General features: G+C 32.9%; 1 protein-coding gene across 2 annotated transcripts; it reads right to left on the bottom strand.

Moving 5' to 3' along the window:
- Window positions 1–1,807: 1,807 nt before the first annotated feature.
- On the bottom strand, window positions 1,808–17,790 carry LOC124353682 (lectin subunit alpha-like). 2 transcript variants are annotated; one of them, XM_046803644.1, is made up of 5 exons: window positions 17,633–17,790; window positions 13,068–13,225; window positions 4,502–4,584; window positions 3,366–3,474; window positions 1,808–2,138 (listed from the first exon to the last, which is right to left on the bottom strand). In XM_046803644.1, the coding sequence occupies exons 2-5, from the start codon at window positions 13,156–13,158 to the stop codon at window positions 1,921–1,923; spliced, it is 501 nt and encodes a 166-aa protein (XP_046659600.1). In that variant the 5' UTR covers window positions 13,159–13,225; window positions 17,633–17,790; the 3' UTR covers window positions 1,808–1,920. The 2 variants fall into 2 exon arrangements, with proteins under 2 accessions (XP_046659600.1, XP_046659601.1); XM_046803645.1 differs by having other exon boundaries at window positions 13,068–13,171; window positions 17,633–17,789.
- Between the last annotated feature and the right edge of the window lie 996 nt (window positions 17,791–18,786).

Below are 18,786 nucleotides of genomic sequence, written 5' to 3'. Positions count from 1 at the left end.
GGTGTTCCCTGGGAATGAAAGAGCTGATGCCCTGGCCAACCGGGGCTCAGCGTCAATTATGACAGGCCCTCAACCGTTCTGTGGTATTCCAAGGTGTGAATCCTTTGGGGCTGTCTCGAAATAGGTTCGTGCTGAACATGAGAGAAGGTGGAGGTTGCATCCGGATATGAGAATGAGCAGAATGGTTCTACAGTCACCTTCCTCCAGAGTGGCGTCTGACCTTCTCTCACTAAGTAGATCAATGTCTTCTCGGGTTATAGGTTTGATCATAGGTCATGGTCACCTGAGGAAGCATCTTCACAGAGTCAGCATCCTTCAGGAGGATCCGTTCTGTAGAATGTGTGATGAGCAGGATGAAACTGCCGAACACTTGCACTTTGATTTTCCTACAATAGCAAGGGAGCAGTATGCCATCTTTGGTAGTATGGACAAGGGTGGTGAATTTCCCCAGGAGGACCTGATAGGTTGTTTTCGGCGGTTTGTGGAACTGCCGAAATCAATAGACTGGTAGGCATCATGGTGTGCTTCCGGGATGCGCAAAAGGCTCTTGAGCCCTAAGTCCACAGGCCGCCCCATAGAAGAAGAAGAAGATGAGGTTTCCTGTTATAAAACACATTTCGGATTAATATTACAGGTCATCCTCAGTTGCTTGAATCCCAGTATAAATTATTCCTCCCCACTGAAGTGCTTCCAGTCAAATTAATGTTTCAGGTGCCAAACAAGTGGAAATCGCTTAGAGCAAGGTTTGAGTTATATGTTGGGTGATCCACTGTATAGCAGTGTGTGCCTCGTGGGTAATGCGTTTATTGCATTAAAACATATCACTGACCTTATCTATCTTAACGGATGTTCAAATCTTGAACATTTTAAGACACGCTTATAGGTTAATGATATGTGCTTGTTCACAAGAGATGCTAAGAGGCAAAGCGTACATTCATTGCAGAATTTGTCTGAACTAGAAGGGTATAGAAAATGGTGGCTCGTACTTAAAAATGTATTCCCTATTTAGGCCTACCAAGTGTTTTTATATAAGGAGTGTGACTTTTAAATATTTTTACAATTATTATTGGTGGTCTTCATGCAACTGACGACAAGCTGTAAAATTGATCTGTTTTGGAAGGCTTTATAAGACCTTCATCAAAACACCTATAGTATAATATTGTGAGTTGATCATATAAAATACACATAATTGCAATCAAGTGCTTAGGTTGATTGAGCAAAATCAACAATACCATAAATTGTTTTAATGTCTTAAAAGACACTTCAAATGAATACATTCTTTAACCCATTGACAAAATCTTTTGACCTAATCGAAAATCGAACCTGTGACCTATCGAATCATAGTTGCAGTCTTGAATATATTGTACGTTGGTGTAATGACTGCTGCTATAAACAAAAGGGAAATCTGCTAAAAGCTAAGAAAAGAAAACATTGACTTTAACAACAAAATTATTGATAACGTGACAGAATGAATTAGCCTAAGAGAATTAGGGTTATGTCTCAATAGGAGAAATGTGGATTCAACGTCAAAATAAAATAAGAAATTGTATAACAAAAAAGTAAGCAGCAAAGTTCAATTTTAATTTGGAACACCCATGTAACGTCTTCAGCATAAGAATTAAAGATTTCTTTAAACTACCATACTGTTAATTTCAACGTCAAATTTTGAATCTGGCTATGAACAATCTATCCATCTAAACTATTGAACAAAGACAAATAGTCTAAGAATAACATAATTTTTTATATATGGTGACTATACTCTTATTTATGAAAGGGGTTGTGGATACATAATGATTTACTACTGCACTATTCTTGAGTGTTTTATTACAATTAATCAATAAGAATATCAATTAAATGAATATCAGCATCTGAAGTAGAAGTTAATTTAAGCAACAAGAAGAAAAGAGGAACAGGCAATGTTCAAGCATAATATTCGCACAAGAAGTGTTTCTTTACGTCACAGTTGCTTGTGGCCCACTTGTAGCTGGAAGCAGTTTTGGTGAGGAATACACACTTCTCGTTATTGGAACCTGGCTGCCAATCAGCGAATGTGATGGGTTTCCCAGTTGTCATCCAGAAGAAGTCTTTTTCATGTCCCATTCTGGTTCCTGAGATCCACAGCTGAGATGCTACTGGAGCTGAAATAAAGTAATTTTTATAAGATGCGTTAAAGAACATTCAATCAATCGTGTTCTAAATGTTTCTTTAAGAAAATAATTTATTTGGATAAGGCTTTTAAATTTGATAAAAATCCAGTTATACCATTTTCCATTTCTAGTTGAAAACTGTCTTCATGAGTATTTTTAAAGTTCAAACTAACTGGAACCAGATCCTGTTTGAATTGCTATATTTTTAATTAGTTTAACGTTAATAACAATTAAAAAATTGTATTCAAAGCTAAATCAATGAGGTCTAGTATATCATATATTAATTATTATATCACACTAGACACTCATGTTACACTGATAGTTTAGGGTTTGTTACGGTACAAAGAACAGTCCTAGTTTTGGTACCATTGCAATGAGAGGTTAAGAGCCACAAGTAATAGATTATATATTAAACGGTTGTAAAAGCTGACGTCAGCCCAAAATTCATACTGACATGAACAATAGTTGATGAATGATTCATAACTCAGTTTCTGATATTTCTAATTGTGTTTCTCTTGTAAAAATAAAAATCTGAATATTAGCAATATTTTTGAGTAGAGGGTTCGAAATGAATATGTTTTTTTTTTTTTTTTTTTTTTTTTTTTATTGTACTAAGTAGAAATTTTCTGTATTGTGACATTTTCTCTAGTATTTTGTCCATTCAATTACTATACAATCAGCAGTGTTAATAATAAGTGAGCTAGTGATATGTAGTAACAATTTTCTTATAAATTTCAATTTTTTCCCATTATCTTTTACTTATTAAGTAATTTTCTGGTTATTAGAACTTCAAAAAGATAAGATATGTCTGTAAACTAAGGTCCATAAAATTACTTTGTAATTATTGTTAAATTATAGTTTTTTACAGTTTTTAAACAAATTTTTCTATCATAACTTTTGTAATAAAAAATTTGGTGGAAATGATCAATTTCAGAATATTGGGAATCAAAAGTAATTGTTTTTGAGTGTATAACAAACAATGTTTATCCAGTCCACCTATATTGCTTTTAAAGAAATCGTGTATATGTATAATTTGGCACATGTTTATTTAGATTTGAATATTTTTTAATGTTTCTACACTGTTTATGGTAAGAAATACACCATTAGTGGAATGTTTTATTTCTTCCTTAGTTCTTGCACAGATTCTGTGTTCATTAGTTGAACTCTATATTGTTTCATTTCACGAACATTGAATGAAGGCTACTACTGACAAGTTACCCAATTCATAGAGTTGCTCTTCCAGCTGGGCCTGGTCCTGCTTGCAGTCTATGGTGGCTAGCCTCATCCCGTGGAGACTGCAGTACTGCATCGCCTTGAACCAGTTGGTCTGCAACAAGGTTTAGGGATAGATCCTTGTTATGTACCCAGTACATTAAAGAGGGGGTATAAAGGACTTGTGGTTCTCAATGTGTCATCCTAAGCTTATTGCACACTCCAAATTCTGCTGGTAGGACCTGCCTATTCTTCAGAATTAGAAATTGCTTTATTCATAAGTTTGTACAGCGTACAATGAATAGTACCATGAATACAAATACTATGACTATAATATACAACTAAGACTAAAACAATGTTTTACACATACACATAACATAAAATAAATAACACTAAAATAATACAATAAATAACCGTACAAACATTTACATGTAATAATGCTAAAGAAATTATTTAATTGGTTCTCAAATGGGTGTTTCTATTTGTTTCAGCATGTTCTCTCTTTCTCCAGCTTGAAAACATATCTCATCTATTTTGAGTGTTCTCACATATTTTAATATAATCACAATTCTGAATTCATCATTCTTTCTCTTAAATATGCCAATTGATTTGAGAGTAATTCAGTTAAAAAAAAAAATGGAAAATGGTTTTACTAAAGGAAGAATTAATGTTAAATATTAACAAACCGGCAAAAATGTTTATTATACAGTATATTTTGTTATGTTGAATTTTTTCTTTGGTTACAATTTATAATTGTGTAAAGCACATTAGATAAGAGTATAAAATCAAATTGATGATGTTTCAATACCTCGTTTGTATTTTACTTTTAAAACTGAATCTAGCTTTAGATCAATTTAAACATTTAATATTATAATATGTTGCTTTAATTAAGGAAGAAACAGAAGACTTTATTTGAAGTGTAGGGTTTTAGACCCATCCTTCAGAAGTAAGCGTTATGATATGATACATCAAACATAAATAAAAAAAATTATATATAATAATGAGGAGATACTTGTGTGTATATCCACACTAGTGTGTATATATAGAATTTAAAATTCTAGTTATGATAGTGTATTGTCTATTCACTAAAACATGTTTCATAAAAGATGCGCACAACAGTAGTTAAAATTTGTTCTAATTACCTCCATAAATGTGACAGCATGGTACTTTTTCGTAGCAACGGTTTTCACTCTCCTGTAGACGTAGGAGGAATCATCGGACACACCTGCACCCAATAAATCTTACACGACATATATACAGGGCGTGTTAAATGTTTGGTAACACCATAATATTATTTAAACCATAGCAGATAAAATCTAACAAATCTTGCTGTGCAATGTTATACAGCTATCTTAACTGTTTTTTACGTAATAACTATCACATGCCTACATTGGGGTGACTGTCATGGATATATTAAATGCGTCTATTTTTCAATATGAATATCATTTATAGGTCTATTGTTAGAGCATAATGCCACAAACCACACTTCATAAACATCACAATATGGTGACTTTATATTATATGAATAATGAACCTTTAAATGACCACTATTTTGTATAGAATAAAAGTTTAAAAATGCTTAATCAGAAAATACAGCACTTGGAATATTGAAAGTATTGTATTTCATAAAGGTATTGAAAGGGCGTGTTAAATGTTTGGTATCACCATAATATTATTTAAACCATAGCAGATAAAATCTAACAAACCTTGCTGTGCAATGTTATACAGCTATCTTAACTGTTTTTTACGTAATAACTATCACATGCCTACATTGGGGTGACTGTCATGGATATATTAAATGCGTCTATTTTTCAATATGACATTTATAGGTCTATTGTTAGAGCATAATGCCACAAACCACACTTCATAAACATCACAATATGGTGACTTTATATTATATGAATAATGAACCTTTAAATGACCACTATTTTGTATAGAATAAAAGTTTAAAAATGCTTAATCAGAAAATACAGCACTTGGAATATTGAAAGTATTGTATTTCATAAAGGTATTGAAACTAATAGCATTGAATTTAGTTAGTAAAAAGAAAATATAAGGGTGTTTCAATGCATTTTACACACCCTGTATATACAAATTCCCAATCACCGAATCTCTGTAAACACCAAACAAACAGATAAAGGTTTCTTAGATGCTTGCTAAAGAATGAGTAAAAGAGCAACTTGTTTGTGTCTGTAATTTAAGACTCAAGCATAACTTTTATTTGTATTCTGCCAGTTTATTTTATCTTATTTATAATTACTTATACATCCAATTCTGTATTTTGGTTATTGTAGATTTTTCTTAAAGAGTACATTTGTGGTTAATAATTTTAAGTTTGACCATAAATGTTCAAGAAACCACAACATTGAGCACGAAATTATTGTAGATAACGCCATACATGTTTCTCTTCAGTTAAAAAATATTTGTGGTGATCGCACGTGCCTATTCTTATAATGTTCCTACTTCATGTACAGCAACGTATCAATTGTAGATTAAATTTAGACCGATTGTGTTCCAATAACCACTAAATGAAAGAATTTCCAGGCCTACAACCACAATCAATCATTGTATTGTGTGGCGGTATCATAGACATGTTTAGACCTAACATCTGTGAATCTTTTTCTAGGTGGAAGGTATAGATACTTCCTTTTGAATGTCAAATTCACCTTGGCATCCTTTTACATTTGTTTTGGAACTATGTACTGGGAGTCAAAAGCATGAGGTTCAAAGTTATGTACTGGGAGTCAAAAGCATGAGGTTCAAAGCATATTTGAACGGAAAACATTTCCGTGTTATTCTTAACTATCAAAATTTAAACCCTGATAATTTCAGAAAACTCCTTATGCCAATCAACATTTGAAATTAAATACTTGTGTGTTATGTTACAAGTATAAGTCTTATGAAAACACTGAAATGTACGTATGGTGCTGGCTACGATAACTGTTCTTAATGAATAAAGAATTATGGTTATAACTTCAACACACTGCACAAACAGACATTTCACTTTACTTTAGATACTGTAAAGATACAGCAAAAACCATGTGAAGGTGTACATAAAAGCTGTTAAAAATTATGGTAAAAAACACTTTTGTTAATCAGAAATCTGAAAACTATTTCATAAACATCAAGTTTAGAAAGTGTGTGTCAGTACATAATATAGAATTATACTAGTGTGTGTGTATATAACTATGATGTACAGTGGGTGTGTGTGGTCCTAGTGTCCTTCAACTCATGCACTCTTCAATGCTGTATAAGGGTGGTCTTGGCCATCTGGTTATTACCTTTCTCTTGTTCTTGAGATCGTGGATGGTCTTCAGTTCCTCTGGTAGGTTGTTTGTAAATTTGGCACCACTGTAAGAGGGTTTTCTTTTCAAAGAGTGTGTGGCGGTGAATTGGCAAGGTGTAGTTGGTTGTGCCTCTGGTGAAGTACAAGTGGATATCAGCTCCTCGAGGCACAGAGACTCCTGATACATGAAGGATTGTTTCCAAGATGTATGGCGAAACTACTGTAAGGATTTTCAATTCTTTAAATGCCTCACGGCAGGAGTCTAAAGGTCCCAAGTTTGTAATGGTTCTGATGGGCCTCTTCTGCTGGACAAGCACTCTTTGGATGTTGTTTAGTAGAGTTGCTCCATAGTTCCTAGGCTTGGACTTTACAATAGGGCATGTGGCACTGAGTGTGTTTTTATTATTCTTTCAAAGTTTTCAAAGGCATCGTTGGCATTTTGAGTGTTGTAGACTTTGTCCCACTGTTGTTGAGCTAGCTTTTCTCTCTTATGTTTCTTTGGTTGAATTGTCTTTATTCTTGGGCTTGCTTTGATTTTATAGATTATTCTAACAGTATGGAGCAGATTTGGCCTGTATGGTCAGATATGCAGGTATTTATTACGTTTACTGAGATAAGAGTGGGTTGTAAGTTTGAACAAACAAAATCTATTGAGGTTTCAGAGTGTGGTGTGTTTCTCGTTGGAAGGAGTTCTAGTCTAGTAGTATTGTACACGGCTAGGAATTCTTGAAGTTGTTTGGTTATTTTGAGTTTTTGCTAAGACCGTTGACATTTGTGTCACCACATGCATGAGTATCACTCTGCTTTTCCAGACTGGTATTGTGTCAAGGAGAGGGCCTAAGAGGTTTAGTACATCTTCAAGGAAGTAGTCAGGTTGATAAATGCCAATAATATATGTTTCGCAAGACTTGGTGTTGATTTTTACTGCTGCAAATTCATACAGAAGCTCTGTACTGTATTTTGTTCTGTTCAGAATTGTAATCTCCTTAGTAAAACTCGTGTTAGCATATAAGACTACACAATCTTTAACATGCTGATCTCTGTTAATCATGGTCTTATCTTATCTTTGTGTTGTGTTTCAATTATATATTACAGGATCCTGGGTTTCACGTACCTGGTGCTGTGCCATGAAGTGGAAGTATGGAAGAAAAAGGAACCTCGAAAGGTACTGGTTTAGCGACAAAGTTGTTTCCTGACTTGAACTACTACAGATTCCTCAACGGGATGGTTCAGAAACAGTTTCTATTTAGATGTCCTTGCACTCTCTCATTTTGCTACACTTCACAGTTGAACTTCAGCAAAATTACATCAAAGCAGGGCTAGTGCTTAAGAAATTATACCTGTGTTTTTGCAGCATCAAAACTTGTTTATTTTAAAATCAATCTAATATATATTTTCAATAAAAATATAAATGTCCAACATCATATTTTTGTTTACATTGTACCTAAGATTTTTAACTTTCAATTAGTAGATATGAAATAAAAACATATACTTTTTTAATCCAATCCTTTACAGATTTTTGCCATTAAGGCTTGTTTTTTCACTATCCCGTGTTCTTTTAACATAAAATATAGATAGTATAATTTAATTACTTTTATTAATTTAGACTTGACAGTTTTAAATTCTGATACTGAATTTATTGAAGCTCTTAAAAAGAAAATAGTTATGTGAAATATATTTTTAAACACTTTATTTTACAAATTTCAATATATCTGTCAAAATCAATATAAAAATGTAATATTTTTGGTTATAATGGTGGAGAAAAATCTCATATGTTTGTCTCATTAATACTTGATGATATCAAAACTGGAATGTAAAAAAGAGTTACACGTGTATAAACATTTATTGGAAACAGTAAGTGAATTTGAGAAATCAGAATTTTAATCAAAAATAATTGGATAAGATACTCAGTGCTGTCACATAATATTACTAAAAGAAACAACAGAATAGGAAAATTTAAACCTAATTGAAAATAGTTGAACTAAAATATTTAAACAAATAATGTGTCAATTAATTTTATATTCAAGAAAGCAAGTAGCAAAGTAAAAGAATGCTTTCAAATTTAATTGTTTGGATTAGAGAAGTAAAGACTGCAAACACACCAAACCAAGGTTCTACCAAAGGATAAGGAGCCTGACTAGAAATATTTTGTAGGTGATGAAGATAAAGAGTAAGTTATTCTTGGTTGTGGCACTTTCCTTTGGATTAGATTTGAACGTAACCAACAATTTATTCTAAAAAGGTTGTTGCAAGAACTCAACAAATATATTTTTGCTGTTGATTGTATTCCTAAGGATTAGATTAACCAAGTTTGTTTAGTTCCGATAGGAAACCTGCAAAGCACCTAGGTAGTTTCAATGTTGGGATGTGGCAGTTTTCATTGTTGGTCTGTGAATATATAGGTAGTTATCAACAGAAAGGTATGACAAATTGCTAATTACTATTAGCATAAACCTTCGTCAAACATTAGTCATAAGGCTACTATAGTTTCAACTTCTAATAAGTAATCTTCTGATATCAATAAGTATTAAAAGAAAGGATTATCCATTTGGAGTTGTAATAGTTTTAAATTTACAAAGACAGCAAGAAATAATACAAATAAATAAATGACAAAACATACATTTTGTAGTCCTATCACACACGAATATTTAACAAGACATGATATCGTGACTGGCAGAAGACAGGATAATCGATTCTCAGTGATTTCAGTTTTCGGTGCATTGACGTTATCAGCTGATCGGTCATTTGGTAACAACAGATGGCGCTGTTACGATGGATTATTGTGTTGAACAAATAATCAAAAAGTTGAATTGTAGCTTCTCATTTAACATGAGTTTGTGTAATGGATTCTTTTAAAAAAGTTTATGTATTTTGTATTCTTCAAGCACGTATAGTTTGCTGCCTTTGCAACATTGATGTAAAACTTCCAATTGTCATTTATTGTTTGGTTCTTATCCATCAGATATTGCACGAACAATGAAATCTGCTTTTGTAATTTAGGTTTCAGGCAATGTTCTTTAAATGTTTGACTAAAGAACCTGTCTGTCTGTCCGATGTAAAATCTAGGACAATCGGAACAAAATAATTTATATATAAACGCTGGTTTGTGCATTTTAGTACGAGTTCTGATATTTACATCTTCCAAATCTTCCTGGTGTGGATTGTTGTTTTGGAGTACCACTGAATGTAACTAATTATAACAAGAAACTAAATATCATAAAACATATTGCCAAGGCTAATGGTTATAATAAAAATATGGTGGAAAAAACCGTACGGAAAAATAAGAGTAAAATATTAATCTGTAATCAAAGGGAAAATGTAAAAAACAACAAGAAGTACATATGTGTTGAGTATAACCTGACAATACAAAATTGCACTAAAAAAGACCTTAAACCTCATAGTGTAGACCTAGTCTTGAGGATAGTTTTCAGCAAGATTGTTTCTGCAGCTGATTTTGTACAGTTAAAGAATGACGGAGACTGATGTGGTGGAGAATGTTGTCCATCACTATCCTGCAACCTCCCAATTTCTGGTTTATATACATATGTATACACGGACATAGAGACTGAATTGAATCCAACACAATAAAAACCAGAGAATTGAACTTTATACACCTAAACACGCTATAACAAAAAAATCTATAATTTATCAAAATTTGATTTGTTAGTTGTGTTTCCATCCTATGATATTTTAAAAAATATTTCATAGACATTTAATATTTAGATGTATCAAGATCAAAACCGGTAAGGAAGATTAGTAAAACGGCTCCCACCAGTAAATTAAAAAATGTGGTTTTTGGCTAAAAGGATAATGGCTAGTTTTTATCTAACAGCAAGATGCTTTTCACATTTTTTCCATAGCCAATGAACAATTAGTGCACATTATTATTGTAATATACTGGATCTTGAAAAAGTGTCATTTTGATAGAAAATAATCAAGCAGTTGGTCAGAACTGTCATTCTTTTGCAACAAATTATTTGATCTCTTGTGGTTAATGATGCAAGGCAAATTTTTAAGCATAACATCGGATAGAACCTAGAACAACCATCTTATAGCCCGGAGTTGTCATGCTCTGATTTGCATCTTTTTGAAGTCAAGGATGTCATTTCAAAAACATCAAAACGTTGGAATCGTTTGTGCAAGAAGAAGAGTTTTAATAAATAAATATATGTTTATTGCCATCTTACAAAATTGCATCAGCAAAGTCAAATATACACCTAAGTGGTATAGTCTGGAGGCAATATTATTAATCCAACATATAAACATTTTTACCAAAAGTTGCCAAGAATTTCCCTCTTCCACCTATCTTCATACATAATAAATAATACAATTTCATAAATGATACAACGGAAATAAACTTAGGTACTAAACAACATCCTGATCAATCCCTACTACAAACTATTTAAAATGGACTGTAAAATTGTAAATAAAACTATAACCTATAATATTAGCATCTATCAACGGAAATAAACTTGGGTACTAAACAACATCCTGATCAATCCCTACTACAAACTATTTAAAATGGACTGTTAAAAATTGTAAATAAAACTATAATATAATATTATATCTATCTAGAATTAAAAACATTAAAATATTATACAATTAAAACATCAAAATAAATAAATAATAACTAATATTTATTGTCATTTTTCAAAGAGCATTGGCAAAGTTGTGTATACATCTCAAGAGTCAAAAACAATATCCTACCAGTACCCAAATTATTACATGTAGATATGTTCATAGTAAATAAGAAGAAAGAAATAAGAATAAACAGGAACTAGAAATTCACTTCATGAATACTAAAAAACTCAGTCAGATCATAAAAAGGATTCCTCAGTAACCAAGTATACAATTTAGCTTTGAAAATGTTTGTTGGATACTTATCAACTACATTTCTTAATTTGTTATAAATCTTTTGAGAAGTTAAAATGTGACTCTGCTGTGTTTTGCTTAACCTACAGTGTTCTATTGCAATGTTGTTTTTATTTCTGGTATTGTAGCTATGTATGTTGCTGCCAAAAGTGAGAGCTGGAATATTTTTCAGGATGTATGAGACCGAGTCAAAAATATACAAATTAATAACAGTTTGCAGCTCTAGTTCAATAAAAAGTGGTTTGCAATGGTCCAATGGATTTGCTTTAGTCATTATTCTAATCACCTTCTTTTGCAGGATGAGAATGTCATTAATTCTAGTGCTATTGCCCCATATTACAAGACCGTATCTAATTATAGATTGGAAAAAGGCATAGTAGGCAGATTTTACATAGCTTTCAGGCACACAATTCATTATTCATTTAAGAAGAAAAATTACTCTTGATAATCTTTTGGAAATATATTCAATATGAGAGGTCCATGTTAAGTTATTGTCAATAAATAGTCCTAGAAATTTAACACAAGAAAAGAAATCATTGGTTATGTCGGATGGAGGGATTTGCCTTAAGCTGAATAAAATGTTTTGGGTTTTGGATTCATTCAATAAAAAACCATTTGACCTGAACCACAATGAGGCTTTGGTAAATGTTTTATTTACAAGGTCTTGTAGTGTGTTAAAATTTGTGTGAACATTTAAGAAAGTTGTATCATCTGCGTATAATAAAGATTTTGCCTTTATAGCACTAGGGAGGTCATTTATATGAATTAAGAATAGAAGGGGACCTAGTACTGACCCTTGGGGTACTCCATTCTCAATCACTAATTCATTGGACCATTCCCCATTTAAAAACACTTTTTGTTTGCGGTTTGTTAAATAATCTTTAAGGAACTTGGCTGAAATACCAGTAATACCATAATAGTTTAGTTTTGAGATTAATTCATCATGTTCAATGCAGTCAAAAGCCTTGCTCAGGTCGCAGAGAGTTACCTGAACAAAGGCCTTATTCTCAAAAGTATTTAGGATTTCCCTAATTAGTGCATCAACTGCATCAATTGTACATTTTCCTCTTCTAAATGTGAATTGTGTTGAATTTAGATAGTTGTTACTTTCCAGATAAGCAATGAGTTGATCATGTACTATAATTTCTATAATTTTAGATAGTACCGGAACAATTGATATAGGGCGATAGCTTTCAGTAAGATTTCTAGACCCTTTCTTAAAAATTGGGCACAGTCTTGACAACTTCAATTCATCAGGAAAAAATCCATCTCTCATGCATTTATTTATACATATAGTTAAAGGGTTCAAAATTGTATGATACATTTTCTTAATCATATTGTTAGATAAATTAAAAATTAATGATAATGAAATGATGGAAAATATATTTATAGGGAGAGAGACTAAAAATCCAAATAGAAAAATTGTACAAATATGTAAACGCAGTTGAAAAAGTTAGATCTGAAAGGACTCCTGCTTATATTTAATACACTCTTGTATAATAGTGCTGATAAAGTATAGAATTTACAGCGTCTGCCTTATTTATACTCACACTGGAGCTGGTCACATTGGATGTTGAGCAGTTTCTCGTTGATATCGGCCAGTGAGAACGAGAAAATGGTGAGGAACGCCAGTAACAGCATCGGATACGTGCAGCTATAAGTTTGAAGGCTTTTAGGTGATTCAGGTTGTACTCCTGGAGAAATTTCACTGAAATTTCATACAATTGTACATTTCCTGCCAAGAAACTGCATGCAAAATATAAGACTGGAAGGTTTGAATATTCAAATGTACCTGAAATCCTCAAATAGGATCTTCAAGAAACTGCATGCAAAATATTAGGTTGGTTGGTTTCAATATTTGAATCTCTCTGGAATCCTCAAGTGAGATCTCAACTAAAGAAATGTAAGTGGGGGTTTTTATAAGAACTGTTTAAGTTTTTGAATGTATATTTACAAAGTAACACCACTGAATGATCATGTATTAGAAATAAGTTGTCTATGCACCACAATCATATTATGCTGAGATCGCATTGAATTAACTATCATCATTGTGATCATAATGTATAGTTATAGACTTTAGCTTTAAATTTTCAGTGAGCTTAGCCAAAGAGTAAATATCATTGAATTTTTCTATGCAATAACTCCAATTATGAATGCCTGAATGGTTAGAACAACTCAAAATCTTTGAAAATAATTAATAATTGCATACATTATTTGATTAAAATTTAATTATTTTATCATTAGTAGTTCTAACATAATAGCCTAATTTTGTGGTATGATATAAAAGCTTAGCAACTATAAAACTGCAACTAACAAAATAAAATTGTCAATAAACTAAACTGTAAATATTTCACTAAACTTTGTTTTGTATGTCAGATCTCAGGCTCATATGACCGTTGTCATAGCTATCACATAATATGTTTCTAGTTCACACCACATGGAAAGTTAGGTAACACAATTAAAATATGTCAAGTTTTGTTAGTAATGCTTTAGCGCTGTATAAACCAAGATTGTAGACGTTAGCGTAACATGATTCATGGAATAAATAGCTGAAGTTCATTATTATAGAGCAGGATTAAAATATAACACACTGCACATTGTGCAACAAAACACCGCTTGAACTCAGCCGAGAAGAGCACCTGAGGCCTTATATTCCGAGAGATATTGTGATCAAATATTGATTGTAACACGTTTTAAAAGTAGTCACCAGCTGTTCGATGTGGCAACCATGTGCTACTCTGTGATTGGCTATTACTCAAAGGACTTCTTTAGTGGCACTTTTACAGTGAAGATTCTATTATTCGTAGTATTTCTATGAATATTTAGTATAAATAGTTACGTTGTTTTTTTTGTTAAAGATTTTATAGCTAATTCGAAGTAACAAAATGTAAGTTACAAGCATTATTAAATAAAACAACTAAATGAGTTCAATTAAATTACTAATTTGATAATTCATAAATTGAATTCCCCTTTATATATCCCACCACCCAAGTTGTAACTAATACAAAGGCTCAAAAATCAAGAAAACTGTCAATTTTTCATCAAAATATTGACAGACTTGGCAAATAAAATTGATCGGCTTGCTCATTTTTTACATACTTCTAAACCCGGGCATTTTAGTAATAAGTGAACACGGACTAAAACTGTGAAACAATTAAAATTGGAAAAAATTCCAAATTATTCTCTAATAACTTCTTTCAATAGAGAACACCATATAAAAGGAGGAATTGCTATCTACAGAAATAACATGATTGGTTATGAAGTCAAAAAGTCTCAACTTAGAGAACCTAAGTATTGAACTAACATGTGAAGTCGCTGCTGTGAAACTCCAGATAACCAGGAAACGGCATTTGTATATTCTTGGTGCTTACCGTCCACCTAAAGCATCTCTCAGCCAGGCACTTTTAATCCTTTCCGATCTTCTGGAAAGAATTCCACTGGAGAACAGCGGGATTTGCCTGGTTGGGGATTTTAACGTTGACATGTTAGATAAGACAAAAAGAGAAAAAAATTACTATTTGATGAAGCTCTTGCTCCTTTTGACATGATTCGACTAGATCTCCCACCTACCAGAATTACTCACACCTCTTCAACTTCTATTGACATGGTTTGTACAAACTTCGATTTTAACTCTATTTCTGTTTGATGTTGTGCACACAGGACTTTCAGACCATACAGGGCAATTTACGTCTGTGGACATACCTTCGAAACAGCTGAAAGGAACATCATTGACAAAAAGGTTTTTTTAATAATAATAAACCTTACATGCCTCAAGGGATTACTATCTATCCAGAGCTGGGGAAAAGGTATATGAGTCCAGCAGTGCAGAAGAAGCCTATTGCAACTTCCTTTCCATTTTAACATCGGCTATGGACATTGCCTGTCCTATGACCAAAACAAGAGTCAAGCCTAGTCGACAGAATAATCTTGAACTACTAAATCCTGATATTGGACCTGCTAAGGAAACAATTCCTGAAAGCTCAGGATCGTTATTTGTCAACCAACACAGCCAAGAAGACAAAGTAAGGGCCTCAGCAAAGAAGAAGACATATGACCTTAAGTTAAAAGAAGTAAAAAAAACAAACAAATGAAGCACATATTAACCAAGCCTCTAATAAAAGCAAAGCAATCTGGGAAACAATAAATAAAGTAAGACCTTCGAAAGAATCACCTCAAGAGGAGGAATGGCAGATTAACACTGGCTTGGAAACAGTCTCTCCGACATTGGTGAGGTGGCAAATATTTTCAATGAATATTTCGCTACAATAGCAGAGAAAACTTTAAAGAAAAATAACAGTTACCAACAAAGGACAACACTTAATAGCCTACCTGACCTTACAGCTAACACTATTTCATCCTTTCAACCTGCAAATGTTGACGGAAGTTACTTAACACAATTAACAAATTGAAATCTTCTACGTCTTCCGGAATAGATGAAGTTTCAGCTAATCTCCTAAAATCTTGCAGACTGGAACTCTGCCATCCTCTTTCCGATGTTATCAATAAATCAATGAGCCAAGGGGTATTTCCTTCTAAATTGGAGACTCTCAAAGGTGTTTCCTCTACACAAACAAGGAAGCAAATATGAAGATTCAAAACTACAGGCCAATTTCTTTAGTTCCAACAGTTTCAAAGGTTTTGGAGAAAATAGTTTTGAGCAGATTAATGGATCATCTTAACAAAAAACCACTTAATTCCTGACAGACAACACGGCTTTCTAGCGGGGAAATCAACCATTACAGCATTGACAGACCTAATCGAACACATAATTGACAATATTGACGCAGGCAAACACAGTCACAAGCACCTTTCTTGATCTCAGTAAAGCTTTTGACTGTCTAGATCATGGCCTACTTTTAAGCAAGTTGAGCTCATTGGGCATAAAGCACTCTGTTTTGAATTGGTTTGGCAGCTACTTAACAGGACGAAAACAAATAGTATCATCAAGCATACTCTAAATGGAAAAACAGAAACTGGAATATCTTCCCCTCTACCCATAACCAGAGGAGTGCCCCCAAGGATCTGTAATGGGCCCAGTACTGTTTCTTTTATTTATATCAGATCTTCCATCCCATATAAACCACTTTAGTTATCCTGTCATATATGCTTGATGACACAGTTCTTGTATCTAGCAACAAATTAATAGAGCAACTTGAAATAAGCACCTTCATATCTGTTAATATGGCTCAACAGTACTGTCTGAACAATGATCTAGTTTTCAACGAGTGCAAAACAAAACAGTTAATTTTAGGAAGACATGACGATGCAGTTTGCGAAACTCCAGGGTTGGAACGTGTCTTATCAACTAAACACCTTGGTGTCACTCTAGATGAAAAACTGTCTTGGAGCCACCACATTGACAAGATGTGCCACCAACTTAGCTCGGCTATTTTTGCCATAAAAAGAGTGAAAGCTACAAGTACATTTGAGGCAACAAGGATCACTTATTTTGCACTCTTTGAATCAAAGATCAGATTATGGCATAATCTTATGGGGAAACAGTTCATGCAGTAATTTAAATAGGATTTTTGGTCCTTCAAAAAAGAGCCCTTAGAACAATGGCTAGCCTTCAACCCCTTGACAGCTGTCGTGAAGTCTTTAAGAACCTTTAATATGTTTTAACTGTGACATCCCTGTATATTTTAGAAGTTGTTTTATTTGCCTGCAGACTCAAGTTACCAAAAAAACAAAGACATACATGGGTGACAAACTCGCCATGCCGACGATTTCATCCTTCAATCCCACCGGACTGCCTTGTTTGAAAAAAAAGCCTTCATATGCAGGGGCAAAACTATTTAATGTTCTACCTGACGAGTTGAAGACTCAAGATTCAGCTACAATGAGAAGACAACTTCGAGAATGGCTAATCAATAAATCAATTTACACAATGGACGAGTTCATGACACATGCTGGAGGGACTCCTCAGCATTGACTACAAAATACCGGAAGAAAACACTTTGTAAACCCTCTTATTCTGGTTTCTATTCTACCTGTCTTTCTTACTGTAACTTGACGCTTTTTCTGTTCTTTATGATTATGATTAAAGTATTATTGATTGATTGATTTAAAATATAACTAACTAAACAAAGATCAGCTTTAAAAAGTATAAACTTACCTAAAATGTCTTCTTTCTAAAAAGCGGAATTTATTAAAAAATGCTCTCAAAAAATTGTGTAGGATAACAGAATGGAGTTATAAAACTACAATAGACTTGAGAAGGTATAAACCAGCTAACACACCGTGGTTAATTTGTGATGTTCATACCATTGTCAAAGTTAAGAACTTAGACTGTAATTGCCCATTAGCAGATTTAATACTGGTTCACAAGGTTTGGCTTTGTCAATACAGTCATAAAACATTGGGATGCTGCTGTTCTGAAAAAGAATACACCAGTAGCGTAACTAGGACTTGGCTCTGGGGGAGGGTGAAACTGATTGATGAGCACACCACATCAGAAGATATGGAATAAATTTAAATAAATTACGTAGGTCTAATTCAAAGTAAGACATTTAAATGCTGCATTCCAAACAAGTTTAATCCCTGTTATACATATTTTTTATCCTTGAGGGATTAATTATATTGTGTTCTATCACCCTCATCCCTTCTTTAGTTACACCACTGTAATACATCTTATGTGCAACAGTTCTGTGTGGGTAGGATTCAACTACGAGAATAAATAATTTCTAAAACAAAAGAATATAGAAATTGATATATTGGATAAACAATGTGTTACCCGACATAATTCACCTAAAAATCATGCATACTTTAGCTGGCCTAAATTTTAATTCTTTAATTTTCCAGCTTCCAATAGCTGACTTTCTTTGAAGTTCTGAGTTGTTTCTTGATATTCTAGTCCTAATAATATTATAAATGCGAAAGTGAGTTTTTTGTCATGTGTATACTATTCCCCGATTGTACTGAAATTTTACATGAAAATTCTTAGGGTCCTTGGTTAACATATAGGCCTACTCTCATTTTGAAAATCCCTCCAGGCTACACCCCACTTGTCTCTAAAGTTGCATTACAGTACACAAATATTAATTGAAAGAACCTGTTAAATGTAATAGACTGTTCTGTGTAAAAATGGTTTTATATGTTTAATTAATTTAACCACTATTTTCAATCTGATTACATTTATGGTGTGAAAGCATAGAGTAAGCTTCATAGTAATACTTCTCGTTTCAACCTGAAATGAAACTGCTATTGAGCACAGAGTAAGAAATTATCCAGAAAAAATTTAAAATTCTATAAAAATATACTTTTAACCGT

Source organism: Homalodisca vitripennis, chromosome 2 (assembly GCF_021130785.1).
Source record: "Homalodisca vitripennis isolate AUS2020 chromosome 2, UT_GWSS_2.1, whole genome shotgun sequence".
In the NCBI taxonomy this organism is placed as follows: domain Eukaryota; kingdom Metazoa; phylum Arthropoda; class Insecta; order Hemiptera; family Cicadellidae; genus Homalodisca; species Homalodisca vitripennis.
Note: the sequence above shows the minus strand (reverse complement) of the source record. Positions and strands in the feature narration are given on the sequence as shown.

Excerpts from the sequence above, each read along its gene's own strand:
- LOC124353682 (XM_046803644.1), bottom strand. The coding sequence starts at position 13,158 with ATGCTGTTACTGGCGTTCCTCACCATTTTCTCGTTCTCACTGGCCGAT. Across the intron at positions 3,475-4,501 it reads ATGCTGTCACATTTATGGAG|ACCAACTGGTTCAAGGCGAT; the intron begins GTAATTAGAACA and ends ACCTTGTTGCAG. Across the intron at positions 2,139-3,365 it reads AGAGCAACTCTATGAATTGG|CTCCAGTAGCATCTCAGCTG; the intron begins GTAACTTGTCAG and ends ACTTTATTTCAG.